This window comes from Otolemur garnettii, unplaced genomic scaffold, assembly GCF_000181295.1.
Source record: "Otolemur garnettii isolate 467f Iridium unplaced genomic scaffold, OtoGar3 scaffold00233, whole genome shotgun sequence".
NCBI lineage: Eukaryota > Metazoa > Chordata > Mammalia > Primates > Galagidae > Otolemur > Otolemur garnettii.
In genome coordinates, this window is record NW_003852628.1 from 984,277 (window position 1) to 996,244 (window position 11,968).

Sequence of the window (11,968 nt, forward strand, 5' to 3'; positions counted from 1 at the left end):
AAAAAAAAAAAAAGGAAACTCTGGCATTGGGTGCTGAACTCAGATCTTAGAAGCTAAGCAGGGCTGAGCCTGGTTAGTCCTCAGATGGGAAGCTGACATTTGGTTCCTGTGGCCGCCTTGACTCCCACATGAATTTTTCTGCCTCTATTAGCTCTTTGCCACATTTCCTTCTGATTTTTTTTGTTTGTTTGTTCTGTACATGTGCATTTAAACACATACCTCCTCATGCACTGAAGGCTGAGATATCATGCTTTGGATGGTCCATTATTGAGCCCATACTGCTTTTCTGAAAAGTGTGCTAGATTGAGTTTATACATGTATGGTGAGATATATGTCAATCTTAGTAATGTCAGCATGTGAGAAAATAGGCATAGCGTAGAATTGAGGTGATGTGTGTACACATTGTGTTTCAGAAAAGGGGTCATTCTGAGTTCTTTTGTGCAGCAAGCCTTTGCCACTGAATGCTGATGGTCTCTGTGTGGGCACAGTATATGCCATGTCATGTGTTGTTAAGTGGCTAGACTCTCTCTTCCACAGGCCAGGTGCTGTACTTAGCCCTTCCCCAAATGGACCTTTGATGGAAGCTTTGCAGTTGTCCTCATTGCATAAAGGGGGAAACTAAGGCTCAGGGAGGTTAGAAAGTAGGGGAGCAGGGACCCAAATCCAAGTCTGCCTAACTCTAAGGCCATGTGATACAGAGTGGTGGTGGGCTGCCTGTCGCTCAGTCCCAGCTCTGTACTTTCTGACTATCAGGGGCAAGTCATTTCACTTCCGTGCCTCTGTTTCTTCATTAAAATAGACACAGTAAAAGTTCCTACTTTAGAGGGCTGCTCTGAGGGTTAAGTTTGTATGTACAGAGCACTAAATGTGCCTGGCATTGCTATGCGAGCATTGCTCTTTTTTAGTAGAGTCATCATGTTAACCTTTATTATAGTACCAGACTGCTACTGTGGACATTTCAGTTATTTCCATTTTTCCCTCATTTTAGCAATAATATCTTAGAACATTGGTTTTTGGCTGGGCCTGGTGGCTTATGCCTGTAATCCTAGCACTCTAAGAGGCAAGGGGGGAGGCCAAGGCAGGAGGATCACTTGAGGTCAGGAGTTCAAGACCAGACTGAGCAAGAGTAAGATCCTGTATCTACTAAAAATAGAAAACATAGCTGCGTATGATGGCATATGCTTGTAGTCCCTTCTACTCGGAAGGCTGAAACAGGAGGATCATTTGAGCCCTGGAGTTTGAGGTTGCTGTGATCTATGCTGAGGCCAAGGCATTCTAGTCTGGCAGCAAAAGAACATTGGTTCTCTTTTTTTTTTTGAGACAGAGTCTCACTTTGTCACCCTCAGTAGAGTGCCGTGGTGTGATAGCTCACAGCAACCTCAAACTTTTGGACTCAAGTGATTCTCTTGCCTCAGCCTCCCAAGTAGCTGGGACCATAGGTGCCTACCAAAATGCCTGGCTCTTTTTAGAAATGAGGTCTTGATTTGGCTCAGGCTGGTCTCGAACTTGTGAGCTCAGGCAATCCACCCACCTCGGCCTCCTAAAGTGTTAAGATTACAGGTGTGAGCAACTGCGCCCAGCCTAGAACATTGGTTCTTAACTTGGGGTGGTTTTGCTCTACCCAGTCTCCCCTCCTGCACATTTGGTGATGTTTGAAGATGTTTCTTATTAGAACAACTTGGGAAGAATGTGCTGTCAGCCGTAGTGACTATAGACCAGGGATACTGCTAAACCTCTTGTAGTGCACAGAACAGTCCCCACAACAGGGATTATTGGGTCTCGAATGTCACTGATGCTGAGGTTGAGAATCACCACCTTAGAATCTCTGTACCCTAACACCAGCATTTTCTGCAGGAGAAATTTCTCTAAGTGCATGTCCATTTTCCACTTTATCAATTTTGCCAAAATGGCCTGACACTGGACCAGTTTATAGAGTGGCAAATAAGTAAGTTGTTTCCTTCCCCTCTGGCCCCAGGAGCCTTTCTCTCTGAATTCCCACAAGCAGACTGTGCCTGTTATCTTTGAGTTTATCTTCTGAGCAAGTCTTCCTCTGGGCACTGTGCCAGGCTTGGGTCAGAGGGCAGGTGATAGAGGCTCCTGAGGGGGTTGCTGTCACTGCCTCAGTGATGCTCAGCAGTGGAAGGAGTCCACACCCACTGTCTCCAGCTCCAGAAGACGCAGATCCCTGCCTCCCCAATTGCCACCCTTATGCCATCTGTGCTGTCTGGCATCGAAACCAGGTCAGTGAGAGGGGGCGAGAGAAAAAGGACTTAGCAAGTGGCAATGAAAGGAATTCAGCTTATTTTGGGCCTGCTCTGGGTGCAGGGCTTCACTTTATACAAATTAATTTGCCAGATAACTTAGTAAGTGCCTGCTGTGTGTGAGGATCTCGGGATCCAGCTGTGACCAAGATAGCCAAGAGTTCCTGTCCACACTGTGCTGACATTCAATTGGGAGAGGTGGATAATAAACTGATAAACAAGCAAATATGTATAATAGTGTTGGTGATGATTAGTGCCTAGGAAGAAAAATAGAGGGCATGGGGAGGTGGAATAGGTGTACTTTGAGGAGGTTAGGAGGGCTTCTCAAAGTGACATGTGACCAGAGAATGAAGAAAGTTGGTTAGGGCTGAGGGAGTAGCATGTGCAAAGGCCCTGGGCTGGGGTGTCCTGGTGCCTGTCTAGGGAGTCACCTGAATATCTTTGGAAAAGCACAGGGGGGGATTAGTGTGGGCCTCCCAGGGACCTAGGTCTCCTCTAAGTACTTGGACTTTTATTCCAGGTGAGGGGCCTGGGAGGGTTTGAGCAGAGGATGAATGGGCTTTCACTCAGGTGGCCACAAGATCTGAGATTGGAGACAGGGGGCATGGACAGAATGCTAGAATTCATGTAGGCCCCCAACCCCCTTTGGTGGCAGGAACCACTGTGAGGCTCATTTTACAGATGAGCAAACTGAGTCTTTGAAGGACACATCCCCTTCCCAAGGCTGTCCAGCTGAAACGAAGTAGTTATCTGAGGACCTCTCTCTGCTCCCCTCTACTATCAATGACCATTTCATATAAATCATCTCTGATGGATCTGACACCAGCCCTATGAGATGAAGTTTCTGAGGGGGGGGCCTTCTGTTTGGAAACCATTGAGATATAAGACCCTGGAGCCAGACAGATGGAAATAAAAATGTTTTAAGATAATTTTAAAGTAATTCATTGTAGAGTGTTTGAGACATAAAGATAGCATTAGTCAATAATACCCTTGTATGGAGCAACTATTTTACAAAAGCAAAACCTCACCAGTGCAATTTGAATCTCTTTACAGACACCCTTCTTCAGTTACCTCCTCCTCCTAGCTCAGAGCTGATCACTGAGTGTGAGGATTTTCATTTCCAGTCAGCTTTCTTCCCTGGTGAGTTAAACATACTCCTCAGAACCCCAGCCTTAGCCCAGGCTATAGGCTGGACACATATTACTGTAACCCCTCCTGGGTACAGGTCCCTCCTCCAGTGGGGTCATTCATTGTACAGATGGGAGTACAGATAGATATTTCCTTTTTATTTACTATTGGTGACCAGGCCTTCTTGAGAGAGAAATTGAGGCAGGCCAACCTACCTAGGAAGTGGGGAGTGCTCTGTTTTGGGAGCCAGGAGGCCCAGTTTTTGCTCCCCTGTGTCATCTAGACTTCCAGACTAAGGTTTCTTTTGTCATAAAATACAGAAAAATACATTAAACACAGTATAACTGTAAAGCCAAAATGTCAGCTCCCGGGACTCTTCCCCACTGGCTGTCACTACTAAGTGTAACCACTCTCTTGCCTTTGGGATATTCATTTTCCTTGAATTTCTGCATAGTTTTACAATGAGAAAGGCAAATAGCCTGTTTTGAACTTAGCTGGGAGTGGACTCATCCTAAATGTATTGTCTTGCTTCTTCCATTCAGTATAATGTTTTTACGCTTCGTTACCATTGTCTTGACTTAACAGGTCAGTCCTTTTAATTGCCAAGTGATGGTCTTTTATATGAATTAATCTAGTTTGTGTATCTGTTCCCTTGTGGGTAGATTCCTGGTCTGTTACCAGTTTGGGGATTACTGTGAATCCCCAAATTGCTGCTGTGAATATTCTAGTACATGTCTTTTGGTAAATAAATACGTATACTAACTTCTGTTTAGGGGACAATGGAATTGCTAGGTCATGGCGTAGGCATATATATTGTGCTTTAATTCTTTTTTTTTTTTTTTCTTTAAGATTTACTTTGCCAGGATTTTATTTTATTTATTTATTTATTTTGCAGGTTTTGGCCAGGGCTGGGTTTGAACCCGCCAACTCCAGCATATGGGCCCAGTGCCCTACTCCTTTGAGCCACAGGTGCTGCCCTGTGTGCTTTAATTCTTACTGCCAGTTTTCCACTGGTTGAGCCATTTTGTACTTCCATCATTAGAGAATAAGAGTTCTGATGCCTTTATGTACTTTTAACACTTGGTGTTGTCAGCTTTTAAAATTTTAGCCGTGCCCTGGTAGTTGGTTTTAATTTTTATTTCCCTTTAATGAGATTCTTGTGTTTCCTGGTTGTTTGGGTGTCCTCTGCTATGAGGTGCCCTTTCTCTTTTCTCCTTGCCTCCCAGGTGGCCAGCCTGTAGTCAGCAGCTGCAGCTCTGGCTCTGGCCTTCAGAAGATTTAGGCCTGGACACCTTAGGAAGCTGTGTGTGGAGATGGGGCCATGCAGGGACTCCCCACCATGGGGTGTTTTGCTTTCAGGGCAACTGCTGACTGGGTTCCAGAGGCAGGTCTCTTGTACTCCTACCTGGGTGTCTTCCGTCAGCAGCTCCCCAGTGAGCAGGCCATCCTCTTGGCTGCAGTGCTAGTATTTCATCATCGTGGGACTGCGTCAGGGACACCTCAGCTGAGGCACCGCCTGCAGTGGGAGGATGGGGCAGGATCCAGGCGGGACACAGGGGATCTCCCAGTTCTTCCCCCTTCTCTCGTCCAAGCCGCTGCTGACCTCTTAGTTGCTGCAATGAGAATTTAAAAGCGGTTCTGTTGTTCTTAGCAGTGGCCAGGGCCCCACTGCTTCTTGGCTGGGAGACCCAAGGTAAATAACTTTTCTTCTCTGAGCTTCTGTCCTCACCTAGGCATAGTCACAGACCCTTTGGTGGGGTGGCGGGGAACATTCAGGAGAAACTCCACGGGAGCACTGGCACCCTGCTCAAGGCCATCCAGCTGGCAGTGGCTCTCAGACTCTGAATCCCTGACCACTCTGGGCCACACCTGACTGCCTTTGCTTTTCTTTTTAATAATGGCAGCATGTGTTTGGGTGTTTACTAGGAGCCAGGCAGTGGGCTGAACCCTCTGTCCACAGCGGATGCTTCAACGTTGCCATGGGGCTCTGAGAGGTGATGCTGCTGGCCAGTGATGGCAGGGGAGAGTGAGATTGGGCCCCTGTTCTTTTCCTTTTACATCTCTCCTCCCTTTGGAATTGGAGTTCTCCATCCCAGCCTTTGGATGTATTCCGAACTAAGGAACTGAGCTGCACTGGGGGAGTATGGTGTTGGGGGAGGAATGGCTTCTCTAACTCCCAGTCACAGCCTGGAAAGCCATGAGTGTTCTCCCCCGCCCACCTCTCCCTAGGTTCCCTCTCACCAAACTCCTTCCTCCTCAGGGTCTTTGAATTTTCTGTTCCCCTGAGGACAGTGCTTTTCCTTACCTGTTTGCAAAGCTCTTTCCCTCGATTAGTTCAGGTATTTTTTCACATGTGCCCCACATGTGGCTAACATAATACCCCATCTCTGCTGTTCCCTCCACTTCGCTTTTCTTCTCCTTGCCTCTCTGCCACCTGCCATTATTACGAGTATCTCTTTTTTTTTTTTTTTTTTTTTTTTTTTTGAGACGGAGCCTCAAGCTATCCCCCTGGGTAGAGTGCCATGGCATCACAGCTCACAGCAACCTCCAACTCCTGGGCTCAAGCGAGTCTCCTGCCTCCGACTCCCAAGTAGCTGGGACCACAGGCGCCCGCCACAATGCCTGGCCATTTTTTTTTTTGGTTGCAGCCATCATTGTTGTTTGGCGGGCCCAGGCTGGGGATTTGAACCCGCCACCTTAGGTGTATGTGGCTGGCGCCTTAGCCGCTTGAGCCACAGGCACCGAGCCACGAGTATCTCTTTGCTGTTTTTCCTCAGCTGCTAGATTGTGAGCTTCTTGAAGCCAGGGGCTGTGTTTAGTGTGTTTAGTGTTTTAGCTGTGTTTCATTAGCATTGGTTGGAGCTTAACATGCACCCCAAAAGGTTAACTGATGGCATAAATAGAGTCCGAAAGTATTTCTGTGACCATGTCTGGTCCTGGGGTAGGGGGTCTGTTTGGTGCTGGTTTCATTCATCATGTGCTCAGTAGATACATCGTCCTGTGCTGGTCCTCTGAGTTAGCATTTGTAGGTACGAGGGGAAGGGCTGCCCCGGACAGTGCACAGAGAGCGAGAGCTCAGTATAGCCTCTGAGGCTGGGAAGGCTCCTGGAGGTGGCACTGGTTCAGCTGAGACCTCCAGGAAGAGGGAGAAGAATGCGTAGCAGGTACAGGAGATGGAGACCAGAGGGAAGGGCTTAGGCAACAGAAGTGTGACACAGAGTGGGGCTGGGGAGGAGGTGGTAAGGTGCAATAGTCAATGTCATGGTTGTTAGCCTTGACTGAGGACTCTCTAGGTGAATCTCCTGGCTCCTGCAAGGCCTCCTCAGCAGTGAGTGGAAAGGACTTTGTTGTGTTCTGAGTGTACTGGGGGAGTCATGGAAGGGTTTTGAGCAGGGAGGGGCAGGGTCAGATTTAGATGGAATATGGGGGTGAAGAGCAGAAGCTGAGAGCCTAGGGTTGGAGCAGGGGGTATGGGAGAGGTTGGAGAGGCACAGGAGCCCTCAGGCTGTAGGGGCCCTTTGGTGGGGAGCATTCAGGAGAAACTCCATGAGAGCACTGGCACCCTGCCCAAGGCCACCCAGCTGGCAATGGCTGGGTGAGTGAGCAGAAGGCAGCGGAGAGGAAGGCAGTAGGGCCTGGGTCCTGACAGGTCTTGGGTGCCAAGCTGAGGAGTTTGGCTGTTTGCTGGAACAGTAGAGAGCCATGGAAGGGTTTTGAGCAGGGGAGAGACAGGGCCAGATTTGAAGGTCAAGCTAGTGAAAGGGGAATGGTGAGGAGGGTAAGAGTGGAAGATAAGAGCCCAGGAAGGGGGTGGGGCAGGAGGAGGGGATGGGGAGAGATAGTCACGTTAGAAGGTGACACACTGGCTCGGCGCCTATAGCTCAACCGGCTAAGGCACCAGCCACGTACACCTAAGGTGGCGGGTTCGAATCCCCAGCCCGGACCCGCCAAACAACAATGACGGCTGCAACCAAAAAATAGCCGGGCATTGTGGCAGGTGCCTGTGGTCCCAGCTACTTGGGAGGCGGAGGCAGGAGACTCGCTTGAGCCCAGGAGTTGGAGGTTGCTGTGAGCTGTAATGCCACAGCACTCTGCCCAGGGGACAGCTTGAGGCTCTGTCTCAAAAAAAAAACAAAACAAAAAAACAAACAAAAAAAAAACAAAAAAAGAAGGTGACACACTGGCTTGGCGTCTGTAGTTCAACCGGCTAAGGCGCCAGCCACCTACACCTAAGGTGGCGGGTTCGAATCCCCAGCCCAGACCCGCCAAACAACAATGACGGCTGCAACCAAAAAATGGCCGGGCGTTGTGGTGGGTGCCTGTAGTCCTAGCTACTTGGGAGGCGGAGGCAGGAGACTCGCTAGAGCCCAGGAGTTGGAGGTTGCTGTGAACTGTAATGCCACGGCACTCTACCCAGGGGGACAGCTTGAGGCTCTTGTCTCAAAAAAAAAAAAAAAAAAGAAGGTGACACACTGATGGTGGAGTAGTGAGGGTCAACAGTCTGGCCGTCTTGTGTATTTAGGATGTGGGGTATGGGTCACGCCTCCTGGCAAAGGGCCCTGTATTGTTGCCTGCAGCCCCCCATGGCTGTCTTTGGAGTCTAGGTCGTGATTTCTCCCCCTTCTGTTTACTTCCCCATCACTGTCCATCTTGTCTTTCCTCCCGCTTCCTCCCACTTACCTCCCTTCCTTCTGCCCCGGGCCTGGGCAGCATGCCACTGTCACATGCCAGGCAGTAATGTGTCCCGCCCACCAGCTCCCCTGGGGCACGAGAGAAAGCTGATGCCCATAGTGTCCCTAGTGCCAGCTGCCACTTCTCTGGGGGCCACCATAGCTCCTGACCTGCTGTCCGCAAATAACCCCAGGCTGGGAAAGGCAAAAGGCGCCTTGAGCTGCATGGCCTCTGGCCAGGCCCCAGGCTCAGGTAAGAGCCCAGCTGGCAGCTGCCTCTCAGCCTCCTCCCTTCTGCTCTGGGAACCTGAGACAAAGCAGCGGTCTCGGCGTCCGTCAGTCTGTCAGCTGTTGGTCCCTGAAGACAGAAGTGGAGGTCTTGGGGAAGGGACCAGGGCCTTAGCAGAGCCCCCAGGACTGGTTACAGGCCCCAGCCGAGTGCATACGCAGTAGGTTGCTTTCTTATTCAAGACCCTGGAGTATAAGACTTCTTTTTCCTCAGTCACTTGGTGGGGGCAAGGAGGAAACTGAGGCTGGCGGAGTGACATGGAGGTCATGGTAGGGGCATTACTTAGTTTGCTGAAGGTAGCAGGTTGGTGGCTCCCTGGTTTGGAAAGTAAGGAGAGAGAGAGTTTGTTGGTGTTAAGGGGGCAGATAGATATTGGTGGCTTGGAGCATGCCCTTGGGTGCCCAGGGCTGTCAGATTCATCCTGGGTTACCTCAACACTGGGCTGTGAAGCAGGGGCAGGGCTGCTGCTCTTTGGTGCTTTTCCAGTCTGGAGTGAATGTGGGTGGGTGGATGGGCTACCTCTGTCCTTCATGGATGTCCTGAGTGCAGGGCCTGGCCTGGTACATAGCCCCTGCCTTGCTCTTATTGGGGTCCCTGAGGGTAGGAATCTCTCCAACCCTGTGCAGAGCAGGCAGAGCAGCCAGAGGGCCTCAGAACCTGGATGTGCAATCCCTCCCACTCTGACCAGCTCTCTCTTGTCTTGCAGACTGTGCTGTGACCACGGTGTCCCCTGTATGTCCTGCTGTTCTGAGCTGTCCCAAGCTAGGTGACAGCGTGCCACGCTGCCACCATGAATGAAGTGTCTGTCATCAAAGAAGGCTGGCTCCACAAGCGTGGTAAGGGACTGCTTTTTGGCCACTAGATTTTGTGTTTCATCTTCCCACCCCGGCTGTCCCCTGGCAGCTAGTGTCCTGAGAAGCAGAGGTACAGGCCTTTTACCAGCTTGAGGAGCCAACATTCCACAGTCCCCCAAGCCAGTAATCCTTACACACTCATTTCATGGAAGCCTGTAGCAGTAGCCTGGGCAGGGGAGCTGAGGTTCTCCCAAGCTGAGTTTCCAGGCCAGCTGGACTCCTTGAATGAGCCACAGGCCAGGCCTGAGCTCTGCCTCCATGTTAGCATTCTCATTCATAGCCCCGTTTTATAAATAAAGAAACTGAGGCTTAGAGAGGGGAAGCCACTTACCTGAGTAGCAGCACAGGGAAGCAGTATTCAACATTCACTGAGTGTGGTGTGCCAGGTCATCCCAGCTCTGGTACACAGTGGTGTCCTCATGGAGTTCACGTTCCAGTGAGGAGAGATGAGCAACAAATACTGTCAAGATTTGGTGATATGGGAGCCACTGGTGCTGGGTCTTAGGCCATGGAAAGAGCCTTGGTTTTAACTTTCCAGGCCACAGCGAACCCTGGATGTTGTGAGCCAGGATATGACCTGAGCCAGTTGAATTGATGGGAAACTGAGGCCCCAAGTGAAGTGATGGACATGGAGGGAACCAAAAAACTAAACCCTTACACCCCAGGGCTACCTGTCCCCAGACAGCTGCTGTAGGACACTGGGAAAGGATGTGGCATGAGGCAGGTGGGGAGCCATCATAAACAGGGAGGGCAGAGAGCTTTGCTGAGAAGGCATCTGATTAAAGACCTGAAGGAAACAAGGGAATGAGCCTCATGGTTAGCTGGGGCAAGAGCATGTGGCAGAGGGGACAGTCTATCTGTCCTGAGAGAGAGTAAGCAGGCCCACCTGAAGAGGCTTAGGATACTAATGTAGCTGGTCCTGTAGGGATCAGGGCACAGTCCCATCCATCCTGCCCTGTCCCTATCCATAGACATAGACTAGTGATGAGGGATGGAGGCCACAGCCCAAGACTAGGCCTCTCCATTAAACTGAGCAGAGGGAACCTTTTCCTGCTGTCCTTTTTAGTCAGGGATTGCATTCAGGGCACCTCAGCTTAGCCCACAGACTGAGCCCTGAGCTGAAGCTGTTGAGTGATGAGCTTTTGGAACTTTGGCAGATGTGCTTCCCTTGGTGCAGCTGTGAGCAAGCTGTGTCACCTCACTGAGCCTTGGCCTCACATCTGTAAAATGACCTAACAATTCAGACCTCTGGTGTTGTTAGCTCCCTGAGGGCAGGGATTTCCATGTGGCTTCTTTGCTGTGGTATTCTTAGCATGTCAACAAGTGGTTGGTATATAGTAGTTGCTTAGTAAATTATTGTTGAATGAATGATTGGGGTCATGTGTGCACATGTGTTTAGGTTTGTCAGGGTCCTGGCCGCCTGTCCCTCAGCATGAGTTAGCTGAGGCTGTAACTCACTAGACTGTGGTTCAAGGATTCTTAGGGGGTGGAGGTTGGATGTAGAACTGTGAGAGGTGTGGGAGTTTTTCTGCTCAATGGCATTAAATGGGTTTTGGCCCCTCTTCAGACATCATTGTCTCCATTCATGCTACAAGGGGCCAGATGAGCTGGCCACAGGCCTTCTCCTGTCTGCTGGGGTGACCTGGTGGGACACATCTGCCTGGGGTTTGCACCACACACACACACACACACACACACACGTGTGTGTGTGTGCACTCCTGGGCCTTCCCATTGTCTGTCGTTGTCAGGAGTGGCTGGCAGATATGAGCAGAGGCAAGGTGGGCTCTGCTGACTGCCAGTGTTTGGGTACCTGCTGGTATAATAAAATTTATATGGGCTTGGTGCCTGTGGCTCAAGCAGCTAAGGCGCCAGCCACATACACCTGAACTGACGGGTTCAAATCCAGTCCGGGCCCACCAAACAACAATGATGGCTGCAAACAGAAAATAGCCAGGCTCCGTGGCGGGGGCCTGTGGTCCCAGCTACTTGGGAGGCGGAGGCAGGAGAATCGCTTGAGCCCAGGAGTTGGAGATTGCTATGAGCTATGATGCCACAGTACTCTATCAAGGGCGACAGCTTGAGGCTCTGTCTCAAAAAAAAAAAAAAATTTATATGGGGTAATTTATAATGAACAGAAATTTAGTTCAGGCCTTTTTACCACGGGAAGGGGGCCCATTGCTATCTATGGCAAATGTATCTTGCTCTGTGAACCTGTATCTTGCTCTTACTTTGTAAACCTTTCTCTTCCTCAGTAAGCTTTGTTTCATGCTTAAGGAAAAAGAAGAAATTTATTTCTCACTGTTGTAATGGCAAGGAAGTAAAAAAGTCAAGGGACCAACATCTGATGAGGTCCTTCTTGCTGCATCATCCCATAGTGGAAGGCAAGAAAAGGCAAGAAGTGCCTGAACTTGGCCTTTTATAAGGAACTCTCTCCTGTAATAACAGCATCAATCCATTCATGAGAGTGGGGCCTCCATGACCCAAACATCTCCCATTAGACCCCACCTCCCAGCACTATTGCATTGGGGATCAAGTTTTCAACACATCTACTTCAAGGGGACACATTAAACCCATAGCACTCCCTTTCTTGAAGCATCTGATGACCACCAGTTTACTTTTCTCTTCATGTATTCACCTACTCTCGTACATGTCATATAAATGGAATCATACAATAAGTGGCCTTTTGTGACTGGCTTCTTATAGCATGTTTTTAAGGTTCATCTGTGTTTAGCATGTTAGCAGTATTTCATTTTTTCTTTTTTTTTT

The 11,968-nt window shown here is 49.6% G+C and overlaps 1 protein-coding gene across 6 annotated transcripts in view; it reads left to right on the forward strand.

The window, feature by feature from the left end:
• Positions 1–11,968, forward strand: part of AKT2 (AKT serine/threonine kinase 2) — a 61,228-nt gene that overhangs the window by 17,152 nt on the left and 32,108 nt on the right. For 2 of the 6 annotated variants that reach the window (XM_023508227.1, XM_023508223.1), the window contains exon 2: positions 9,055–9,184. In XM_023508227.1, the coding sequence (XP_023363995.1) occupies positions 9,139–9,184 (46 nt within the window). In that variant the 5' untranslated portion in view covers positions 9,055–9,138. Of the gene's footprint in view, positions 1–2,217; positions 2,241–3,314; positions 3,402–4,935; positions 5,083–9,054; positions 9,185–11,968 lie in introns of those variants that run through there. The other 4 variants (XM_023508225.1, XM_023508224.1, XM_012812946.2 and 1 more) reach the window with 4 other exon arrangements.